This window comes from Pristiophorus japonicus, chromosome 1 (assembly GCF_044704955.1).
Source record: "Pristiophorus japonicus isolate sPriJap1 chromosome 1, sPriJap1.hap1, whole genome shotgun sequence".
Classification (NCBI taxonomy): Eukaryota; Metazoa; Chordata; class Chondrichthyes; family Pristiophoridae; genus Pristiophorus; species Pristiophorus japonicus.
Window position 1 is genome coordinate 192,458,473 of NC_091977.1, and position 25,469 is coordinate 192,483,941.

Here is a 25,469-nt window from a genome sequence, read left to right on the forward strand (position 1 = left end):
TGTTTCCTGTCAGTTAACCAATTTTCAATCCATGCCAATACATTACCCCCAATCCTGCGTGTCATGTCTTTAATACTCTTGTGAATGACTCCACGAGGTCTAGTATTGTACTTGAGCTGTTGTGACCTGAGTCCCATTTATTGTAACTCCAGAGTGAAGCACAAGCATGGTGGGCAGCCTTTTATACTGGGCCCTGCACACCTATGCAGGTGACCCTCGGGTCTCCCACCGCAGTGCCCTCTGGTGGCACACCTTATGTGACTATACAGTTATTATACATGGTCTATATACCTGACATCACTTCCCCCCCCCCACCCCCGCAAGTCTTTAATGCAAATTGACTTGTACATTGACGGTGACCTGGGCTTTGGTCTTCCTGGTTGACCATTGGAGGATCGCTTCTAGCTTGGGTGAGTTGGTAGTGAGATTTGTTGCCAGTGGAGGTCCCAGTGATTTCTGGTTGCAAGTCCATGACTACTCCATTCTCCCCCCCCCCCCCCCCCCCCCCCCCACACACACAGAGATCAGGCTAATGGCCATTACATGCAAGTTGCATTCAAGTTCATCACATGGGTTTTACATTTACATCTTGGTACATTGGTTGGGTGGATTACAGTCAAGTCACTTTTCTTTTTGTGTGGTACATTTACATGATCAGTACAGATATATCAGTACAGGTACACAAGGACAGTCTAGTTCCAGCACGGCCGGATGAGATCCGGGTCGTCTGGTGGTGGCGCAGTGCCCCATGCTAGTGGGTCTGTGGGCGAGGTGAGCTCATTTTGCTCAAGTTGCTGGAGCTCAGGGCTCTTGCCATTACTCCTAATGTCGGGTAGGCACAAAGACAGCAGATGTGTCGATGACCTCCCTATCCTTTTCGTTTCCGCAGTGTCGCTGCTGCTCCCTGGGATGCGATCTGAGCGAGTGAGCATTTCGTCTAAGCGACAGTGGGGCTGCCTCTTCTTGTCTAGCAGTTCGCAGGGGACTGCTGACTCGCTTTCCTTGAGGGCACCATTGTGAGCACTCTCTAGTTTGGGATCCTGGCTGGTCCAGGTCCCGTTCGGAGGAGCCGTTGCGGGTGACCCTTCGCTCTTGGGCACTGCTGTGGTGACGAGTGGGTTTGTGGGCTGCGCCTTTTCCACCTGGGTGGTGGGCGACGGTAGCCGACTGCGAGCATAGGCGCAGTTTAATGTTTCTGGCCCGTGGTGGTTCATGTCATCGGGTGCCTGCAATGTTAAACCGATCTGAGGCAGGGTATCGCTACCGGTGCCTCTGCTCTCCAGGGATCATTTACTCTGCGGCTTGTCTACCTCTGTCAGCTGCGGGGACACTTTATGATACATCGTTCTGGTCCCGGGGACGCAGGCTACAGCATTGGATAGCCCGTTGGACCTGTATACGACTGTTAGGTGTGCGCCCGCTACATTGGTTGATTGCAATTTGCACCCGACATCACTCAACATCATTTTGCTCGTTACAGCTGGACTTTTACATTGGTTACCAATTTCAAGCAGTTCATTCAAAAATGGCGGGTTGCTGGCCTCCTTTAAAATGGCCTTACTACTTTTACCCCAATCGTCTTCCTTGCGTGGAACCACGTGTCGTTGCTCCATTAACGCTGCGCCTCGTGATTTGGATGCCATCTTTTCCCTGTCCATGATGTCGACTGCCGCGATCTTCTTTCCCAGGGATTCTGCCACTGAAGCTGGGAAGGCGCCCTCGGATCCAATCTTCCTCCCCAGGAGTCCTCCCACTGAAACCGGGAAGGTGCGTTCGGGTCGTCTCGGCCGGATCATCGCCACGCAGTCGTGATGAGCAGTCTGTGCCTCGGGGGCTGCGCGGATCTGCTCTCCTGTGCCTGGTCCAACCAAAGGTGGGGGCTTGCTCTGCCTCTGAGCATGGGGGATGTCGATCGCTGGAGGGATGAAGTCTTCCCAGTTCCAATGAATCTTTCCCATCTTTCACATAGCGTTGGTCCATCACCTGAAACAATCCACAATGGTAAATTGTGCACTGCACCATCATGGGATACACTTACATCCACACTACCAACAACTGATATCAGTTCCTTGGTGTAGATGTGCTGCTTTGCCTGAACCGGGACCAGCTTGGGTCATTCAGCTTGATCGTTCCATAGCCTCTCAAATGTTTCCTGACTCATTACTGACTGACTCGCCCCCGTGTCCACTTCCATGAAGACTGGAACGCCATTTAATTCGACTGCCATTATCACTGGAGGATAATCTGTGGTGCAGGTATATACTCCATACACTTCATCCTGGGACTGAGCTGCCTCTCTAGTCATCTCCTCGTAATCCGCGCTGGATTCACAGCCATCTGCTGACTCCTCTTCCACGTGGTGAGTCACAGCTCTTTTGCACATTCGCTAGAGGTGGCCCTTTGTGCTGCAGCCTTTGCACACATAGTCTCTGAACCGACACTGATGAGCCCTGTGATTACCTCCGCAACGCCAGCATGGTGCTACTCGACTTACGTTTGCACTCCAGGTGGACTCTGAGTTAAAGGACTTGGGGCGGGGGGGGGGCCTGTACGCTTTGCTCTGGGCAGATACACGTTCAACAGTTCTGCCTGTGAAAGGCGCCATTCTATTTACAGTACTTGCCGGGTTTGAGTCCTGAGAGTGAGTCATCATCTGCTTGGAGCTGCAGCTTGAGGTCATGAATGCCTGGCTGATGCTGGTGGCCTTCTGCAAAGTGATGGTGGTTTTGGCAGACAGAAGCCTGTGAAGAAGGGCCTCATGACCGATGCCAATTATGAAGATGTCGCACAACACATCAGCGAGGGATGCGCCGAATTCACACGGTCCTGCCAGCCTCCTGAGGTCGGCAGCGTACTTCCCTATTTCCTGGCCCTCGGGGCGGCGGTGTGTATAAAATCGATGCCTGGCCGTGAGGATGCTCTCCTTCGGTTTGAGTTGGTCCCGAATTAGCATCTTCAGCTCCTCGTATGACTTGATCGTTGTTTTCTCTGGTACAAGCAAGTCCCTGACGAGTCCGTAGACCACAGGCCCACAACTGGTCAACAGGATAGCTCTGCGCTTATCTGCCAGCGTAGCCGGATCATCGCCTACCAGGTCGTTTGCTACGAAATATTGGTCGAACCACTCCGTAAAGGCTTCCCAATCTTCACACTCTGAGAACTTTTCTAATGCACCAACATTACTAATTTTTGCGTGAAAGTTCATAATTTCGTCGCCAGTTGTTATGTCTTTAATACTCTTATTAATGACTCCACGAGGTCTAGTATTGTACTTGAGCTGTTGTGACTTGAGTCCCATTTATTGTAACTCCAGAGTGAAGCACAAACATGGTGGGCAGCCTTTTATACTGAGCCCTGCACATCTGTGCAGGTGACCCTCAGGTCTCCCACCGCAGTGCCCTCTGGTGTCACACCTTATGTGACTATACAGTTAGTATACATGATCTGCATACATGACGATATGTGCTTTAATTTTGCACACTAACCTCCTTATGTGGGACTTTATCAAAGGCCTTCTGAAAATCCAAATACACTACATCCACTGGTTCTCCCTTATCTATTCTATCAGTTACATCCTCAAAAAAAAAACTCCAGTAGGTTTGTCAAACATGATTTTCCTTTCATAAATCCATGTTGACTTTGTTTAATCCCGTTGATATTATCTAAGTGTGCCGTTATCACATCCTTTATAATAGACTCCAGCATTTTCCCTACTACTAATGTCAGGCTAACCAGTTCCCCATTTTTTCTCTCCCTCCTTTTTTAAATAGTGGGGTTTCATTTGCCACCCTCCAATCTGCAGGAACTGTTCCATAATCTATAGAATTTTGGAAGATGACAACCAATGCATCTACTATTTCCATGGCTACCTCTTTTAGTACTCTGGTATGCAGATCATCAGGCCCTGGGGATTTATCGTCTTTCAGTCCCATTAGTTTCTCCAGCACTATTTTCTTACTAATAATCATTTCCTTTAATTCTTCTTGATCACTAGACCCTTGGTTCCCTAGCATTTCTGGGACGTTATTTGTGTCCTCTTCCGTGAAGACAGAACCGAAGTATTTATTTAATTGTTCTGCCATTTCCTTGTTCCCCATTACACATTCTCCTGTTTCTGTCTGTAAAGGACCTCCATGCCTTTAGTCACCTCTCCAACCCTCCGCCATCATGCTCAATCTCCATTTTTACCTCTTTCGAGTGCAGTGGGATGTTTTTCCTAATGAAAAGTGCAATGTTGTTGTTTCATTTCTTCAGTGGAGTCAGTATTTGCTGTTATGATATCCTATTTTAAAGAAATTAATAGATCTGTGAATATTTGTTTTTACATTTCAATGTATTAATTTGTCTGGGGTAGTATTTGGTTTTGAACAATCTACCTTTTTTTTAAAATATTAACCTTTTAAAACGGGAATAGATTTATTTTCCTCAGGTTGGGAGCGGGGGGCAGTGGGGGAGAGGGGTGGGAATAGTATAATTAACTGAACTCTGGCACAGGTGTTGGCCCACTAGTTGATGAGGTAATATAATAAACCTATTATACCTAATAAAGCAAAATGGACTGATTTTGAAAGCTGTTGCTGGCTCCAGTTGCCCCTCTGCTCTAGATCCCAATGTGAGTCAGAAGAGGGAAGAATTTTGAGGGTGAAAATAATTAAATCATCACTAGTTTCTGAAAGTTATATTTTAAAGGACAATTCCCATTGTGCCTCAGTGAGTAGCCCAGGGCAGTGTGTATTAAAGATCCACTTCAAGTATTTGTTGGAAGTGAACTTTTCAATTACTGTTTGATCTTAGCAGCTTCAGTCATTGTTTCCTCCTAGCAATGGGGGGCCAGGAATTTTTATTGATTGAAGCCATTTTGAACTATCCAGCTCAATTCATTTGTGCAAACAACCCTGAAATGGTGACTGCTGCTATTTTAGGCATTTGAAAGGAAAACGAGAAAAACCGGTTTTGTGGGCTATTGGGTGCCTTCCGAATGCTTGAAATTGAAACCACTGCATTGAAAAGCAATTTGTAATTTCTAGTGTCCCCCACCTGTGTCTGTATCTTCAAAGTTTTTAAAAAGTTAATAATTAGCACTTCATCTTGCTCAATTGTGTTTGCAAGGAACATGAGGCTGCTGTGGGTTCATAAATATAAAAAAGTCTTCCCGGCAAAGTGCTAGTAACACTCAGCAGGTCAGGCAGTATCAGTGGAGAGGAAGGTAGTGTTAACATTTCAGGTCTATGGCACGTCATCAAAACACAGGGTTCTAACAAAGGGTCATAGACATGAAACATTAATCCTACCGTCCTTTTTCAGTTTTTATTACAGTTGTCGTAACAATTGGTGGTCTTAATGAATCAGGCAGATTTGCAGTAGGGTTACTATCAGGTGTACGCATCAGGAACGTTGATGAAAAAGCACCCCTCCAAGGCCAATGTAAAAGCATCTTTATCTTTATACTGGCATTATTTAGATTCGATTCCAGGGGACGAGTGTATGTGCACTCATGCCGGCATTTACATTACTAAATCTGGCTCTCGTAATTTAGCAACAGAATCTTAGACCTTTAAAAATGTGGGTATTTTATTCTGCCACCAGGATATAATAGCCAAATTTATCCCGGTGTCCTGGCCAATACTTATCCCTCAATTAGCATCACTAAAACCGATTATCTGGTCATTATCACATTGCTGTTAGTGAGAGCTTGCTGTTCGCAAATTAGCTGCTGTGTTTCCTACATTACATCAGTGACTACACTTCAAAAGTACTTCATTGGCTGTAAAGCATTTTGGGACATCCAGAGATCATGAAAGATGCTATATAAATGCAAGTCTGTCTGCCTTTATTGTAAAGGCCAGGATCTATCTCCTGGGTGCTGGTGTGATCTAAGTTAGCACCTGTATAGCAGAGGTTTAAGTTGCTGTCCTCTGGCAACCAGGGTTGCTTGGGGAAATTGTTCAATTTGATTACTTATAGGTTGATTGTGAACAGTGCAAAGCGGAAAAATAATTTCTAGTTTTCTTTTTTTTAAAAAAACTCAATGCACATTTGGTCCCTTCACATCTGTAAAAAGACAGGTTATTCTTTTGGGTATAACTCTTTGTCAGTGAAAGATAAGTAAATACTTTAGCAGGGGAGTGGGTAAAGAAACTACTGATAATCCAATAACCGAAGAAGTTAACTGATTGAGAGACCAGCAAACTGTCATCTCAATGAGGCAATGGAAAGTCATTAACAGAACAAAGGAGTGTGAGAGGCCAACATAAAGAATAAGGTAAGAAAATGGGGGAGATGTAGAAAAAAATCAACTCTACTGATGCAACCCACCAGTCCTGAAAGAGAAAAATACAGTGAATTATAGTAAGTATCTGCTCCAGATTACAAAATCATCTGAGATGAAGGGGTTGTCATATGAAGACAGGTTGGGCCTATACTCATTGGAGTTTAGAAGACTGAGAGGTGATCTTATTGAAACATATAAGATTCTGAGGGGGCTTGACAGGGTAGATGCAGAGAGGATGCTTCCCCTCGTGGGGGAATCTAGAACTAGGGGCATAATTTCAGAATAAGGGGTCACCCATTTAAAATGGAAATGAGGAGGAATTTCTTCTCTGAGGGTTGTGAATCTTTGGAATTCTTTACTCCAGAGAGCTGTAGCGGCTGGGTCATAGAATCATAGAAATTTACAGCACGGTTGAAGGCCATTTCAGCCCATCGTGTCCACGCTGGCCGACCAAGAGCTATCCAGCCTAATGCCACTTTCCAGCTCTTGGTCTGTAACCCTGTAGGTTACAGCACTTTGGGCTCAATTTTCCCCAAGCTCGTTTTCTGACATATTGCCAGAGTTGTGCCGCTTATTTAGGTCCAGAAATGCAGCAGAAAAATATGCCTGAACTTTCCCCGATGTTTGTACTGTAATCTGGAGCAGCGCAGCGTGGCCATTCACCTCGGGGGGTGGAGCCTGCGGTCTGCGTCGGAAAAAGCAGCCGGGCCTTCCGTCGCTGAAATGGCCACACGTGTGACGTAGAGCTCCGAATTGGCATTCGGCCATTTTTAAAAAGCAAGTTGTGTGTGTGTGTGCGCCAGAAGGAGTGCCGGTCCGCTCCGCTGTGGCCTACATGTGAGTGCTGGTCAGTTTGTTCCCTCCCCGCCGAGCCTCTCCGGTCCCGAGTGTCGGTCCAGGTCCGCTCCACTTCCCGCTCTAGCCCAGGCCGAATGGCCTCCGATTTCCTTACCTGCGCCGATTTCTTTAACTCTGCGCAAGGGTTTTCTCGAGAGGCCACATACACTGGCCTAAGCAGAAATGGAGTAACTATCAGCTGGCCAAAGTTCCCTAAATGGCCAGAATTGGCGTAGGTGGCTGATTACGGCCCCTTTTGAGGAAAAAACTTACCTTAAAAAAAACTTAACTAACTGAGTTACGTTGGTGCAAATTGATTGGGGAAACTAAGGATTTTTAAGTTAGGCCAGAAAAAGCAGCCTGCTCCAAAAAAAGGCACAAATCACAGGGGAAAATTGAGCCCTTAAAGTGCACATCCAAGTATCTTTTAAATGTGGTGAGGCTTTCTGTCTCTACCACCCTTTTAGGTAGTGAGTTCCAGACCCCCACTACCCCCTGGGTGAAGAAATTTCCCCCCATATTTCCTCTAAACCTCCCCCCAATTACTTTCAATCTATGCCCCCTGGTTGTTGACCCCTCTGCCAAGGAATACAGGTCCTTCCTATCCACTCTATCCAGGACCCTCATAATTTTATACACCTCAATCATGTCTCCCCTCAGCCTCCTCTGTTCCAAAGAAAACAGACCCAGCATCTCCAATCTTTCCTCATAGCCAAAATTCTTCAGTCCAGGCAACATTCTTATAAAACTCCTCTGCACCTTTTCCAGTGCAATCACATCCTTCCTGTAATCTGGTGCCCAGAACTGCACACAGTACTCCAGCTGCAGCCTAACCAGTGTTTTATACAGTTCAAGCATAACCTCCTTACTCTTGTATTCTATGCCTCGACTAATAAAGGCAAGTATTCCATATGCTTTCTTAACCAACTTATCTACCTGGCCTGCTACCTTCAGAGATCTGTGGACCTGCATTCCAAGGTCCCTTTGTTCCTCTACATGTTTCAGTGTCGTACCACTTAATGTGTATTCCCTTGCCTTTTAAACCTCTCCAAATGCATTACCTCACACTTATCCGGATTGAATTCCATTTGCTACTGTTCTGTCCACCTGACCAGTACATTGATATCTTCCTGCTGTCTGCAACTTTCTTCTTCATTATCAACCACACAGCCTATTTTAGTGTCATCTGCAAACTTCTTAATCATACCCTCAGCATTTAAGTCCAAGTCATTGATATATACCACAAAAAGCAAGGGACCCAGCACTGAGCCCTGAAGAACCCCACTGGATACAGCCTTCCAGTCACAAAAACACCCATTAACCATTACCCTTTGCTTCCTGCCTCTGAGCCAATTTTGTATCCAACTTGCCACTTTGCCCTGGATCCCATGGGCTTTTACTTTCGTGACCAGTCTGCCATGTGGGACCTTATCAAAAGCTTTGCTAAAATCCATGTACACTACATCATGTGCACTGCCCTCATCGATCCTCCTGGCTACCTCCTCAAAAAATTAAATCAAGTTAGTCAGACACAACCTTCCCTTGACAAATCCATGCTGACTGTCCTTGATTACTCCATGTCTTTCCAAATGAAGATTTATCCTATCCCTCAGGATTTTTTTCCAATCATTTTCCCACCACCGGGGTTAGGCTGATTAGCCTGTAATTAATCGGTCTACCCCTTTCTCCCGTAAACAAAGGTACAACATTAGCAATCCTCCAGTCCTCTGGCACCGCACCCGTAGCCAGAGAGGATTGATAAATGATGGTTGGAGCCTCTGCTATTTCCTCTTTTTTGCTTCTCTTTAACAGCCTGGGATATATTTCATCCGGGCCTGGGGATTTATCCACTTTCAAAGCTGCTAAGCCCCTTCTCTCTCACTATGTTTATCTCATCTAATATTTCACACTCCTCCTCCCTCATTGCAATGTCTGCATCGCCCCTCTCTTTTGTGAAAACGGATGCAAAGTATTCATTCAGAATCCTACCCACGTCTTCCGCCTCCACACACAGACTTCGTTTATGGTCTCTAATAGATCCCACTCTTTCTCTAATTATATTCTTGCTCTTAATGTATTTATAAAATACATAATTTTTTGGGGTTTTCCCTGATTTTACTTGCAAACATTCTTTCATGCTCTCTCTTTGCTTTCCTGATATCTTTTTTAATTGCACCCCTGCACTTGTTGTACTCCTCTAAAGTTTCTGCAGTGTTGAGTTCCTGGTTTCTGTAATAAGCTTCCCTTTTTTTCTTTATCTTACCCTGTATGTCCCTTGGGGGCTCTAGATTTGTTAGCTCCTCCCTTTTTTTTTTAAGGGAACATACTTGCTCTGTACCCTCAGGATCTCCCGTTTGAATGCCTCCCACTGCTCTGACAGTGATTTACCACCAAGTAGCTGTTTCCAGTCCACCTTGGCCAAATCCCATCTCAGCTCAGCAAAATTGCCGTTACCCCAATTGAGAATTTTTATTCCTGGTCCCCCTTTGTCCTTTTCCATAACTACCCTAAATCTTACTGAATTATGATCACTAGCAGCAAAATTCTCTCTCACTGATACCTCTTCCACCCGCCCCGCTTCATTTCCCAAAACCAAGTCCAGAACTGCCCCGTCCCTTGTTGGGCTTGTTAACGCTGGCGAAAGAAGTTATCCTGAATGCATTTTAGGAATTCCGCACCTTTTGTATCATTCACACTATCTTTTTCCCAGTTAATATTAGGATAGTTGAAATCTCCCACTATTAGAGCTCTCGTCATTGAAGATATTTAAGGTGGAGATAGACAGATTTTTGAACGATAAGGGAGATAAGGGAATCAACGATAAGAATTATGGGGAGTGGCCGGGGAACATAAGAACATAAGAAATAGGAGCAGGCGTAGGCCATTTGAGCCTCGAGCCTGCTCCACCATTTAATAAAATCATGGCTGATCTAATCATGGACTCAGCTCCACTTCCCTGTCTGTTCCGCATAACCCTTTATTCCCTTATCGCTCAAAAATCTCTCTCCGCATTAAATATATTCAATGACCCAGTCTCCACAGCTCTCTGGGGCAGAGAATTCCATAGATTTACAACTCTCAGAGAAGAAATTCCTCCTCATCTCAGTTTTAAATGGGTGACCCCTTATTTTGAGACTATGTCCCCTAGTTTTAGTTTCCCCTATGAATGGAAATATCCTCTCTGCATCCACTTTGTCGAGCCCCCTCATTATCTTATGTTTCGATAAGATCACCTCTAATCATTCTGAACTCCAATAAGTGTAGGCCCAATCTACTCAATCTATCTTCATAAGTCAACCCCCTCATTTCCGGAATCAATCTAGTGAACCTTCTCTGAACAGCCTCCAATGCAAGTATATCCTTCCTTAAATACGGAGACCAAAACTGTACGCAGTACTCTCGGTGTGGCCTCACCACCAATACCCTGTACTGTTGTAGCAGGACTTCTCTGCTTTTATACTCTATCCCCCTTGCAATAAAGGCCAACATTCCATTTGCCTTCCTGATTACTTGCTGTACCTGCATACTCACTTTTGTGTTTCTACAAGGACCCCCAGGTCCCTCTGTACTGAAGCACATTGCAATTTTTCTCCATTTAAATTATAATTTGCTTTTCTATTTTTTTCAGCCAAAGTGGATAACCTCACATTTTCCCACATTATAGTCCATCTGCCAAATTTTTGCCCACTCAGCTTGTCTATATCCCTTTGCAGATTTTTTGTGTCCTCCTCACAACTTGCTTTCCCACCCATTTTTGTATCATCAGCAAACTAGGCTACGTTACACTCAGTCCCTTCATCCAAGTCATTAATACAGATTGTAAATAGTTGAGGCCCCAGCACCAATCCCTGCGGCACCCCACTAGTTACTGTTTGCCAACCAGAAAATTACCTATTTATCCTGACACTCTGTTTTCTGTTAGCCAATCCTCTATCCATGCTAATAAATTACCCCCAACCTCGTGAACGTTTGTGCTGTAACCTTTTATGTGGCACCTTATTGAATGCCTTCTGGAAATCCAAATACACCACATCCACTGGTTCCCCCTTAACCACCCTGCTCATTACATTCTCAAAGAAGTGGAGTTGAGATCAGGATCAGATCAGCCATGATCTTATTGAATGGTGGAACAGGCTCGAAGGACCAAATGGCCTACTCCTGCTTCTATTTCTTATGTTCTTATGTATGCATTTCATGATAGATGTTTCAGTACTATAATGTGCATATTACATTTAAGAAAAAATACAGACAAAATGAAACCTGAAATAAGGATAGATGCTAAAAAAAACTGTGATTAAAAATTAAAAGCAATAAGATCCTGGAGACCTGGCTCCTAGAGCATGAATCGAAAGCCAGAATATATCATGTAACCTTAAAAGTATTATAATTACATTTTTTAAGTGACTATAATCTCACCGACTGTTACACTAACTACTCTCACCTTCTACGCCTCTACCCAAAGATTAGAACAATGTGGTGATCCAACATGTTGTACCATAAGGATTTATACCAGCAGTTCACATACTGAAATACTAACCTCTGACATGTTGCTATGGAGAAACAGCTTGGTGTCACCTAATCACTAGTTCTCAATTACCTCTTCTACTTTGAACCTTCTTGGTGTCCTGTACAATGGACTCTGGCCCTTTAGCTTGGTTTCACAACAAGTGATTCCCAACTCTCTTGGCTGGCTATAAATTAGCATTGGCAAAAGCTTCAGAGCAGATCAACTACTTATATTATTGACTAAGGATAATAAAACTAAAATATATATATATTTTTTTAAAGTTGAAAAAATTGGGAAATATTTTTGAATTGCATGAATTCGAGAATTTACAGCACAGAAACCTGTCATTTGGCCCAACCGATCTGAGTCGCCGTTAATTCTCCTCCCATCCTATTTCAGCATATCCTATTTCTTTCTCCCTCATGTACTTATCCCGCTTCCTCTTGATGCATCTGTGCTATTTGCCTCAACTACTCCCTGTGGTAGTGATTTCCACATTCTAACCACTCTCTGGGTTAAGATGTTTCTCCTGAGTTCTTTATTGGATTTATTTGTGACTATGAAGTAGGGAGCAGCTTCAGCGTGTTGCATCCAACAAATTTTCTCTGTCATCAGTGTTTCAGGCTAGGGAGAAGAAAAGACACCCAGAGTTCTTGCTCCTAATTTCAATCCAGTGATTCCCACTGGACAGGATTTGTTGTTGATACCCTCACAGTCAAATAGCTAGTCTACTCTCCGCGATTGCTCAAAACAACAGTTACTTGAGTGAGACCTGTAGAATGGTATCCTAGGAGAGTCCACACTTTCCTCTATCATCCAGCTGGGTGGCACTGCACTCACATGGTTCCATTCTTATCTATCTAATCGTAGCCAGAGAATCCCTTGCAACGGCTTCTCTTCCCGCTCCTACATCGTTACCTCTAGAGTTCCCCAAGGATCTATTCTTGCCATCTCCTATTTCTGATCTACATGCTGCCCCTCGGCGACATCACCTGAAAACACAACATCAGATTGAACTTGTACGCTGACTACACCCAGCTCTACCTCGCCTTCACCTCTCTCGACCCCTCCACTGCCTAATTTGTCACACTGCTTGACCTGACAGCCAGTACTGGATGAGCAGAAATTTCCTCCAACTAAATATTGGGAAATTTAAGCTATTGTCTTTGGTCCCCGCCACAAACTCCATTCCCTAGTCACCGACTACATCCCTCTTTCTGGCAGCTGTCTGAAGCTGAACCAGACTATTCACAACCTTGGTGTCGTATTTGACCCCGAGATGAGCTTCCGACCACATATCTGCCCCATCACCAAGATAACCTACTTCTACCTTCATAACATTGCCTGACTCTACCCCTGCCTCAACTCATCTGCTGCTGAAACCTTCATCCATGCCTTTAGTTACCTCTTGACTATTCCAACACACTCTTAGTTGGCCTCCAATCTTCCACCCTCCATAAACTTGAGCTCATCCAAAACTCTGCTGCCCATACCCTAACTCTCACCAAGTCCCATTCACACATCGCCCCTGTTCTCGCTGACCCGGTCTGGCAACTCCTCAATTTAGAAATTCTCATCCTTATTTTCAAATCTCTCCATGGCTTCACCCCTCCCTATCTCTGTATGAAAAATATCATACTGGAAGCCTACTATTAGCAAGAGCAGACGTTGATGACAAGGTCCAACACTGCCTTCAGTGCGCCAGCGCAGACTTCGGTCGCCTGAGGAAGAGAGTTTTTGAAGACCAGGACCTCAAATCCGGCACCAAGCTCATGACGACAGAGCAGTAGTGATAACCGCCCTCCTATATGGCTCAGAGATGTGGATTATATACAGCAGATATCTCAAAATGCTGGAGAAGGAGCACCAGCGCTGCCTCCGCAAGATCCTGCAAATCTATTGGCAGGATAGACGCACCAACGTCAGTGTTCTCACTCAGGCCAATATCCCCAGCATCGAAGCACTGACCATGCTCGATCGTCCACATGCCCGACACGAGGCACCCAAAGCAAGTGCTCTACGCGGAGCTTCGACACGGCAAGCGAGCGCCAGGTGGGCAGAGGAAATGCTTCAAGGGCACCCCCAAAGCCTCCTTGATAAAGTGCAACATCCTCACCGACTCCTGGGAATCCCTGGCCCAAGACTGCCCAAAATGGAGGAAGAGCATCCGGGAGGGCGTTGAGCACCTCGAGTCCCATCGCCGAGAACAAGCAGAAACCAAGCGTTGACAGTGGAAGGAGCGTGCGTCAACCCAGGCTTCCCACCCACCCTTTCCTTCAACCACTGTCTTCCCCACATACTGTAGGTCCCACATTGAACTCCTCAGTCACCTGACAACTCACTTTTAGAGTGGAAGCAAGTCATCCTCGACTCTGAGGGACTGCCTATGATGATGATCTCTGTATCCTTCTTCAGCCTCCGAGATCTCTGCGTGTCTCCAATTCTGACCTCTTGTGCATCCCCAATTTTAATTGCTGCTTGGGCCCTAAGCTCTGGAACTCTCTCCCTAAACCTCTCTGCCTCTCTATCCTCCTTTAAGACGCTCCTTAAAACCTACCTCTTTATCCAAGCTTTTGGTCATCTGCCGTCATTTATTATGTGGCTCTGTGTCAAATTTATCTGTTTTGCCTTATAACACTGCTGTGAAATGCCTTGGGACGTTTTACTACGTTAAAGGCGCTATATAAATAAAAGTTGTTGTTCCACCATTGGCAGATGTGCCTGGCTGCAGTCGCCGTGCCTTCAGCTGCCAAGTCCCTAATCTCTAATTCCCTCCCTCAACCCCTCTACTTCTCCTCCTTTAAGACATTCCTTAAATCGTATCGCTCATTTGTCCTAATATCTCGTGGCTTGGAGTCAAATTTTGTTTGGTAATGCTCCTGTGCAGCGTCTTGGAACATTTTACTATGTTAAAGGCACTATATACATAAGAACATAAGAAATAGGAATAGGCCATACGGCCCCTCGAGCCTGCTCCGCCATTCAATAAGATCATAGTTGATCTGATCATGGATTCAGCTCCATCCCCATGCCCGCTTCCCTTAACCCCTTATTGTTTAAGAAACTGTCTATTTCTCCCTTAAATTTATTCAATGTCCCAGCTTCCACAGCTCTCTGAGGCAGCGAATTCCACAGATTTACAACCCTCTGAGAGAATTTCTCCTCATCTCTTGTTTTAAATGGGCGGCCCCTTATTCTAAGATCATGCCCTCTAGTTCTAGTCTCCCTCATCAGCGGAAACATCCTCTCTGCATCCACCTTGTCAAGCCCCCTCATAATCTTAAACGTTTCGATAAGATCACCTCTCATTCCTCTGAATTCCAATGAGTAGAGGCCCAACCTACTCAACCTTTCCTCATAAGTCAACCCCTTCATCCCCAGAATCAACCTAGTGAACCTTTTCTTAACTGCAAGGTATTAATCTATATAAAGTGCCAGGAGACATTTTTGAGATGATAAATTGTAAAATTTATCTTATTTTGGTAGTGATCCAGTGAGCTGTAAAACTAGTTTGCAAAAGTGGAGAATATATATCTACATACTGGATAATGCTATGTTGGAGTAAACGCGTGACGATGTGCAATCCCCATTCTGCTTATTTCTCAATCTTTGCTGAGTCATCTGGGGAGTTGCTGACTGTGGAAACTGTAGTGTTGGTCACTTCTAGGCAGTTGCTAATGGCTGGCTACTGGGGTCAGGATTTCTGCCCAGCTGCTCACAAGCAGAGGTGCCAAGGTGAAGTTGACCAAACTTGTCAAAAAGGAAATATTAAATAGTTAAGAATGAGCACAAAATGTTCTATAAATACTGTCAAAAGTATTACTATTTAAATAATCTAGTACTTTTACAATATTTTCTTGCCCGTTCAAGGTGAATAATGTGTCCGGGGTTCCTGATGAACTAGTAGCAGATGGCTATCCTTACAAACCTAATGGTTCCCTGAATGACTCTGACTACGAGCCCAATAGAGAAGACAGAATGCGGTCTTATGATGTCCAACCAACTCGGTAAGTATACGTTGTTTCAACTTCTTGATTAGTATAATTTCTTCTTCCTGTAGTTTCAGTCCATTCTTTTATGTGTTATTCTTACTGGCGAGAGAACAGCTCCGCAGGTCGGGCTACAAAAGAGCTGGAGCGGCATACCACTTCAACCTTCAGCGCCATCAAGCGCCATTGACGTCATCAAAACTCTGGTCGCCGTTTTGGAGTGTGGGCAGGAACATCGGCAGACCCCAGGTATAGAGGAGTGGGAAAGCCGGGTCGGATGAGCGGCGAGTGTTTGTGGTGAGATGCGGTGAATGTTTATGGCGGACGAGCGGCAAGAGATTGTGGCGGAGGTGCGACAGATGAGGGTACAGGGCCCAGAAGAGCCGAGGGCCCAGGGGCAGCACGGGCCAGCCCACACTGTGATATGTGAGCGCTAGGTCTGTGCAGCCTTGCCACTAGACCAAGACCTAGCTCTGTCAAGCCCGTGTGGTAGTTGGTGTGCAACGGTCACCACACGTTAAAAAAATTCATGCACAGGCATCTTCCAGCCCCTCAATTGGAGTTCAGGACTGGAACATCGGGTCCTTCATCGAAACATCTGTGAACTCGTGGAAGCAAGTCATCCTCGTTCGAGGGACTGCCCATAATTCTTACTGGCTTGTTTTGTAACTTTAAGTGCTCACTTGCTCACAAATATAGACAAGATGATCTCATCCACTTCTGCTCTCTTGAGGTCTAGGGTTGCTAATTATTTACATACTCTGGCAACACATCTCACAGGGATCGGTGCTGGGACCATAACTGTTTACAATATACATAGATGACCTGGAAAAGGGGGACAGAGTGTAGTGTAACAAAATTTGCAGATGACACAAAAATTAGTGGGAAAGTGGGTTGTGTAGAGGACACAGAGAGGCTGCAAAGGGATTTAGATAGGTTAAGCGAATGGGCTAAGGTTTGGCAGATGGAATACAATGTCGGAAATTGTGAGGTCATCCACCTTGGGGGGAAAAAAAACAGTAAAAGGGAATATTATTTGAATGGGGAGAAATTACAACATGCTGAGGTGCAGAGGGACCTGGGGGTCCTTGTGCATGAATCCCAAAAGGTTAGTTTGCAGGTGCAGCAGGTAATCAGGAAGGCGAATGGAATGTTGGCCTTCATTGCGAGAGGGATGGAGTACAAAAGCAGGGAGGTCCTGCTGCAACTGTATAAGGTATTGGTGAGGCCGCACCTGGAGTACTGCATGCAGTTTTGGTCACCTTACTTAAGGAAGGATATACTAGCTTTGGAGGGGGTACAGAGATGATTCACTAGGCTGATTCCAGAGATGAGGGGGGTTACATTATGATGATAGATTGAGTAGACTGGGTCTTTACTCGTTGGAGTTCAGAAGGATGAGGGGTGATCTTACAGAAACATTTAAAATAATGAAAGGGATAGACAAGATAGAGGCAGAGAGGTTGTTTCCACTGGTCGGGGAGACTAGAACTAGGGGGCACAGCCTCAAAATACGGGGGAGCCAATTTAAAACCGAGTTGAGAAGGAATTTCTTCTCCCAGAGGGTTGTGAATCTGTGGAATTCTCTGCCCAAGGAAGCAGTTGAGGCTAGCTCATTGAATGTATTCAAGTCACAGATAGATAGATTTTTAAACAATAAGGGAATTAAGGGTTACGGGGAGCAGGCGGGTAAGTGGAGCTGAGTCCACGGCCAGATCAGCCATGATCTTGTTGAATGGCGGAGCAGGCTCGAGGGGCTAGATGGCCTACTCCTGTTCCTAATTCTTATATTCTTATATAAACCGTTCCTTTGGGCCCAAGTTTCCACACGATAAAAAACGGGCGCCCCTCCGAGCTGGGCGCCCGTTTTTCGCGCGTAAAACGGCGCCAGAAAAAAAAATCACAATTCTGGAGCGTTCTGCAGCTCCTTGTCTGTTTGGCACGGCGCCCAGGGAGGCAGAGCCTACACTCGTGCCGATTTTGTAAGTGGGAGGGGGCGGGTACTATTTAAATTAGTTTTTTTCCTGCCAGCAATGCTGCGCGTGTGCGTTGGAGCGTTCGCGCACGCGCAGTGCGAAAAAAACATTGGCACTCAGCCATTTTTGTAGTTCTTTGTAGGTGTTTAGTTTTTGAACATTTTTTAATAAAAGCACATTGCCATCAGCACTGAGGCTTCTTGTAGCAGTGAGAAGAGTGCAGGAAGCCTCAAAGTTGAGGCAGCCGTTTCCTGACGACCTCCCCCTTTTGCTGTCGGGAAATGGCTCCTCAATTTCTGAGGCTTCCTGCAGCTTTCTGTCCTTCCCTCCCTCCCTCCCTCCCACAGTCTGGAACGGCTTCCTCCCCCCCCCCCCCCCCCGCTGCTGTGTTCGGTCGGTCGGGCCCGCACTACCCCCCCCCCCCCCCCCCCTGCTCAGAACGGCTTCCTGCCCCCCCCTGCGTTCGGTCGGTCGGGCCCGCACTCCCCCCTCCCCCCGCTCGGAACGGCTTCCTCCCCCCCCTGCCCTCCCTCCGCTGCGTTTGGTCAGTCGGGCCCGCACTCCCCCCCCCCTGCCCCCCCCCCCCCCTGCTGCGTTCGGTCGGTCGGGCCCGCACTCCCCCCCCCTGCTGTGTTCGGTCGGTCGGGCCCGCACTCCCCCCTCCCCCCGCTCGGAACGGCTTCCTCCCCCCGCGTTCAGTCGGGTCGGTTCCCTCCCTCCCTCCCGCCCGCCTGCCTTCGGGAACGGCTGTCTCGTTTTGTGAGGCTTGCTGCAGCATTCTTCCTGGCTAAAGCACTTTCACACAGGTAGGAAGATGGTTTATTTAATCTTTTCTTTGCTTATAAATGTTTATTCAGGTTGGATTTATTTGTATAATACTTGTATAAGTATAAATAAGGATTTATTGTAGAATTTAATGACTTCCCCCCCCCCCACCTCGTTCTGGACGCCTAATTTGTAACCTGCGCCTGATTTTTTAATGTGTAGAACAGGTTTTTTCAGTTCTACAAAAATCTTCACTTGCTCCATTCTACTTTAGTTTGGAGTACTTTTTCACTGTGGAAACTTTGAAATCAGGCGTCAGTGGCTGGACACGCCCCCTTTTGCAGAAAAAATTCTGTTCCAAAGTAGAACTGTTCTACCTGACTAGAACTGCAGAAAAAAAAATGTGGAGAATTGCGATTTCTAAGATAGTCCGTTCTCCACCAGTTACTCCTAAAAATCAGGTGCAAATCATGTGGAAACTTGGGCCCTTTGAGTTGCATAAAAGCCGTCATTCGAGCATTTGTTTTTTCTCTCTCATGCTCTCCTGAACATAGTGACCCATATTGGAGTACTATAGTACTAATGAGGCACAGTAGTGCCTGGTCTCCAGTCGTCTTGGACCCTCTTGCCACTAGACCAAGACCTTTCTCGGCTAAGCCTTTGTGGTAGCCGGTGTGCAATGACCACCCCACGGTAAAAGAACTCGCGCATAGGCATCTTCCACTCCTTAACTAATGAGGTGCTGCAAACCTGCTTATGTGTATAGAATTATACCCCATTGTGAGTCAATTATTTTCCTGAAGGCAAATCAGGAAAGTTGTACACTGAGGTTACTTTGGCATTAATCTCCACAGATCCCAAATATCAATCTAATCTGTTAAAGGGCGAATACATTGGCTGGTATAAAGTATTTAATTTTTCTGTGTAAAATTTTTCGTTGTAGCGTTCCTGAAGTTTCAGTTCCACTAATGCGCGAGCAGCCACCTCAACATTCATCCAGCAGAGAGTCTGATGAAAGCAAACCAGCCACACAGAGGAGGCCACCTAGGAAGAGGAGACCTGGTAGAACAAAAAGACCAGAGAATGAGAACTATGAAACAGATTATACAACTGGTGCAGAATCCTGTGATGAACTGGATGATGAAGACCTGGAAAGGTACTGAGAAACTTGTTCTCAAGTTAATTTTGCCAACTAATAAAGCATGTAACTTTCTTCCAGCTTTTTGTGACATTGTTGTGTTAATCAGAATTGAACTTCATTTGCAGTCAATACCCACCAATCGCTTCAGACCAACAGAGACAAGATTACAAGAGGGAGTTTGACAATGATCTGCAGCAATACAAGCGTCTACAGGCTGAACTGGATGAAATCAATAAACAGTTTTCCCAGTTGGACAAGCAGATTGACGAGACTGAGGACAATGAGCAGTACCAGGTATGTCCTGAATCTGTGATAGGGCATTGCAAAAGAATCCAAAGGAATGCTTACAAGAAATTCTCTTTCAAAAGCTTGTGTGGTACTGCCAGAATTGTCCGTGTCATAAAATCATATACATTTATGGCACAGAAGGAGGCCATGTCTGTGCCAGCTGAAAAAGAGCTATTCAGCCTAATCCCACTTTACAGTTCTTGGTCCGTATCCTTCAAGTGCATATCCAAGTGTTTTTTAAATGCGATGAGGTTTCTGCCTCTATCACACTTTCAGGCAGTGTGTTCTAGAGCTCCACCACCCTCTGGGTGAACATTTTTCTCTTCCAACACCCCTCTAATCCTTCTACCAATTACTCTGCCCCTCTGCTAAGGGAAATAGGTCTTTACTATTCACTCTATCTAGGCCCTCAATTTTATATACCTCAATTAAATCTCCCCTCAGCCTCCTCTGTTCCATACAAAACAAATCCAGCCTATCCAATCTTTCCTCGTAACTAAAATTCTCCAGTCCTGGCAGCATCATTGTAAATCTCCTCTGTACCCTCTCTAGTGCAATCACATCTTTTCTGTAATGTGGTGACCAGAACTGCATGCAGTACTCCAGCAGTGGCCTAACTAGTCTTTTGTACAGTTCCAGCATAACCTCCCTCCTTTTATATTCTATGCCTCGGCTAATAAAGGAATGTATCTCGTATGCCTCCCTAACCACCTTGTTTACCTGTCCTGCTACCTTCAGGGATCTGTGGACATGCACTCCAAGGTCCCTCTGTTCCTCTAAACTTCTCAGTATCCTACCATCTATTGTATATTCCCTTGCCTTGTTAGCTCTCCCCAAATGCATTACCTCACTCTTCCCTGGATTGAATTCCATTTGCCACTTTTCTCCCCACCTGACCAGTCCATTGATAGCTTCCTGCAGTCTACAGCTTTCTTCCTCACTATCAACCACAAGGCCAATTTTTGTATCATTTGCAAACTTCTTAATCCTGTCCCCCACCCCCCCCCACACTGAAGTCTAAATCATTGATGTATACCACAAAAAGCAAAGGATCTAGTACTAAGCCCTGCGGAACCGTACTGGAAACAGCCTTCTAGTCACAAAAACAACCATAGTCCATTACCCTTTACTTTCTGCCACTGAGCCAATTTTGGATCCAACTTGACATTTCCTCTGACCACACTCCATTACCTGGTTGAGGAACTGGTGTCCAACCTATTCAGTCATTACAAAATTCTACGATGACCTAGGTTGTGACTTTGTGTCTCAGTCTTTATAACCACAGAAGAATATCTGCTGTTATAATACCTCTTCTCGTATCATATATGTTCTTGTTAATTCCAGTTGTGCTTGAGAACAGGTTTGTGCTGTGTACCACAATCTGAAAACTGCATGAGCAACTTTTAAATCAAGACACTTGAGGAAAAGGCTTATTGGGCTCACTCTAGAAGCATCACTTTATGGAAAACCACATGCTTTACACAACTCTCAAGAAAAACAAGCGCTGCTTGCGTGGTTTTAGTTTTTTTTTACTTTTGGAGTTAAGTGTTGGAGATGTGATGATTTACACTGGCAGGAGACTGCTTGCTTTTCCTCCTCCTATTCAAATATTCCGGTCCTTGCAAGAGGGAAACTCTCTGGGGTATATCATCATCATATATATAATGTGGGCAAAAACGCTGGTGCGAGTATGAAAATGGGGTTATGTGTTTTATACTTGCGTTGACTTATTCAATCAAATTTGAGGCCAGAGGAAAATATAACTCTATTTGCTGTTCTTGTGATTTATCTCAAAATACTGACAGGAGGAACAGCATTAAGGAAATTGAAGTACAAATATAGATCTTCCAGTGACCACCAATTTTGTAAATTTCTATTTGCTTGGAGTAGAGTTCCATGAAGACTGGGTGTTCACGTGGCCATCTGTAAAGTTTGATGGCAACTGTTGATAGATATGGGAGGGGAAGCATCACAGTCAAGCCAAATCTAGTCCTCACCTGACTTCCGTGCGCACTTTCCTGGCGAGGTTGTTGGATAGCAATCGGGAGTGGGAATGTAAAAATCGTGCAGGTGGGGTATTTTGAATGGCCCACGCAGCCCCTTATAGGGACTGCACTAGGTCACAACAAATTATGGGGAACATTGGTGCGAGCCTGACTGATTTTCTCCTCACTCCTTTGCAAACCTGAGGTGCTGGAGCCAATTATACCACCCCTATTGCTGCACCAACTGAGATCCGCTATCTCACCAAAAATTGTGGATCAAACCTGGGACCTTCTTGCTCTGTTAAGTACTGTCCTTGTCAACTAAGCCATTAGGGGACCCCAAGCATTCTTATAAATGGAACAATTTCCCCTGAGCTCAGTTATGATCAGGAGCTCAGCATGTGGAAATCATGGGTGTAAGCTCACATTTTGTCACTCAATGGCACAGCACAATAATGTAATAAATTCATTATCCCCTCCTTAGAGTAGCATAGGAACAGGAGTATGCCATTTAACCCCACAGACCATTCCGCCATTCAGTCAGATCATGACTGATCTGTACTTCAATTCCATTTACCTACCTTTGATTCATATCCCTTGATACCCTTATCTGACAAAGCTCTATCTATCTCGGTCTTGAAAATTTCAGTTGACTCAGCATCCATAGCCTTTTGGTGGGAGAGTTTTTATGGTATGGTATATTTGCATGGTAGTTTGTGAATCTTAATATAATTCAATTAGCCAAACAACAACATGAAAATGTTCATGAAGCCCAGAAAACATTACTTTGTTTTAATGTTTCTTTTCTACCTCTATCTCCAGGTTGTTGCCGCTGAATATAATAGACTAAAAGACATGAAGAATGTGAGTAGTCTAAAATTTAAATTTAGTAATCACTTGATAAATACTTAAATCATATTGGGTCAACTTTTACTATTGACGTGGGCTATTCACATATTCCTAGCAAGAAATGTCTGCATTTTTCTTTTTGTTTTATATCATGAAGCAGTATCCATGTAATCAGCTACTTTCCTTGTAATTCTTTCATCAAACAGCTAGTCAACAGATAATGCTTTCGGAGCTTACCACCTCCCCCACTCCAACTCTGTCGAGCATTTGTCTCAGAATTTGTAAAACACTTTGGGAAATACTCGTGGCAAGGAATTTTCAAGTTGCTCTTCTGGAGCTTTCGGAATCCTTTTGCTCCACTTAGGAATAATTTCTTCAGCACTTCCTTTACACCTAGCATTTATCCAATGTGCAAAATACTGTGGGATGCAATAGATATGTATCCATTCAAGTTGACTGGAGAGCTGCTATTTGTATGTGTGCCTCTCCTGTGGTAAATGTTTTCCTGCAGCTAAGATTAGCAGATCAACGTGGGTAAAAATACACCTTTCTGCCACCAACTGAAGCTGAGGTCCCTTACTTCAGACCTTCCAAAAGCAGTATTTGTGTGTTACTGTAGTGATTTTCACATAGGATTGGAAAAGTGAGCAATAGCCAAACATTGATGAGCTTTCCAAGAAAAAGCAGGAACTTTTCTAGTAGAAATATTGTTATATGTTGAAAATTTAATTCTGATGACACCCATAGGAAACCTATGAATATTCTTGCTTCTTGAAGTGAAGTATGTCGGTGCTTTTAATAAGTTTAATTCCTCTATATTTTACCTGTGAACAAAAAGTACTTAAAGTATAGGTTAGATATACGATGGTGTTCCTCTTTCCCCTAACAAATTACCTTAATCGAAAGCTATCCTCTAGTCTTTTAAAGTGAGATTATCAATTTAGTGGTAGCATAGGCAATTTGGAGTTATATACTCACATAGCAACTGAATTGAGTGACCAAACTCATTTCCTGGAGATCTTTACAACCAATGAAGAGTCAGTTTAAATCAGTTGAAACTGTGCTAGGCAGTTTTCTAACCAATGATTCACTAAGCTTTCAAGCATCCAGTTCACTCACAATTTGTCACTTGATTATTTGAATGGTCTCTGGTATCTTTTTCATAGGAATTTTTGGTAAATATTGGTCATCTTCAGTTAAATCACACTACATTTTCATGGACTCTCAATTTTCTTTTCTATTTTTAGTCTGCTGATTATCGGGAGAAGAAGAAGTATTGCAAACAGCTTAAGATGAAATTGTCTCACATCAAGCAGATGGTCGGTAACTATGACAACCAGAGATCCTGAATGCCAAAACTGCTGTCTGCTGTCAGATTTTCACGGAAAATTCAAGCTGCAGTGGCCATTTAATGTAATACCAGGAGTTTTTATAGGCCAAAAAGAAACATAATTGCATGGTGTCAGATGCTTTCCTATACAGTATTCTGACAAAAAAAAAGTTTCAAATATTTTTCGCCTCTTATGAGTGAGGCATGGTGTGATCATTTTTAAAAACAGTTAGAATTTGATAAGCTTTTGCTGTAATTTGATTTGTTTTGGATGGAAAACATTTTTAATGTGTTCTACATTTGTAAATAGGAACTAAAGATCTACTTTTGCATACAAGGGCCTTGTGTTTTAAGGTACTTGAAATAGATATTGGTACTTAGTTTTACTAAAGCTCTGTACATCAGCTTAAATAGAACAAGTTATATGTAGATATATATTATTCATTTTGTAATGTACAATGATTATTTCTCAAATTATGAGGGATTTGCCCAAATTATTTTGGACTTATTCCCTAACCAAGCTTGTGATACTATTCAGTCCCATTGAATAGATTTAATACTGTTTTTAAAAATCTTATTCTGCAAATATTGAAATAGGAAAAAATGACTGTACCATACTGTTACTGATGACGTATCAGATAAACATAATCAATTCAGACAACCAAGCTGTTGATATGAGTCAATGAAAGTTGAAGTACAATAATGGTGTAGTATACATTTTTAAAGTTCAAGGTAATGTAGATGTTCAGTTATGTAAAAATGCTTCAAATATGTTGTAATTAATACTGGATAACTAATCAGGGATGATATATTTTTTGCCACATAAATAGGAGGGGTACTGATTTATCAGCACTGGTAGTTTTTTGGGAAACAGCCTACCTACCACCTCCAGGATAAGCAAATATAGCTGAAACTTGGGCACTAATTTTTTTTATTGGACAAATGCAATATTTTGTTTCTATAATTTCATATCTTTCATGTTTTTAATGTTCCCATTACATGGGTGTTTTGCTATATTTTCAAGATACTCTTAGATAAACTTACAGAATGTCTTAAAGTGAAATCTCTGACTATAAAAAGCATTTAAATTACTTGTTTAGCTACCTACTCTGTTTACATATGCCAGTATGAATTCTGAAATCAAGAATGTTTTAGCTGTTGATAAAACTTGGTGTCAGAATGCAATTTTTAATCTGTATTTTTAAAATTGTGTAACCATTAAATAAATGCTCCAAAGATTTATACTAACTCATTAATGCTTTCTGTTTTTTTAAACACTTGTGCAATTGCTTAATGAAATATCTTTATTACACAACAGTTTGCATTTATATAGTATCTTTTTAATTTAGTAAATGTCCAAGATAATTCACAGCTGTTGTTCAAAGTCTGAGTTTCCATATATGTGATGAACTTTCACCTTTAGAGAGATGGAAGGGCCTGCACAGGGCAGTTTGTGATATGATAATCCTCTTGATATTCAAATCCAATTTTGATTTGATTGGAAAAAGTTCCCACCATTTGACTAAAACTG

At 43.9% G+C, this 25,469-nt stretch overlaps 1 protein-coding gene across 1 annotated transcript in view; it reads left to right on the forward strand.

Annotated features, from left to right (window-relative positions):
* The window catches only part of oclnb (occludin b), a 59,932-nt gene extending 34,762 nt beyond the window's left edge, over positions 1–25,170 (forward strand). The window contains exons 5-9 of the mRNA XM_070885883.1: positions 15,486–15,622; positions 19,289–19,501; positions 19,612–19,780; positions 22,582–22,623; positions 23,856–25,170. Coding sequence (XP_070741984.1) covers positions 15,486–15,622; positions 19,289–19,501; positions 19,612–19,780; positions 22,582–22,623; positions 23,856–23,957 — 663 coding nt within the window. The 3' untranslated portion in view covers positions 23,958–25,170. The remainder of the gene's footprint in view (positions 1–15,485; positions 15,623–19,288; positions 19,502–19,611; positions 19,781–22,581; positions 22,624–23,855) is intronic.
* The last annotated feature ends 299 nt before the right edge of the window (positions 25,171–25,469 follow it).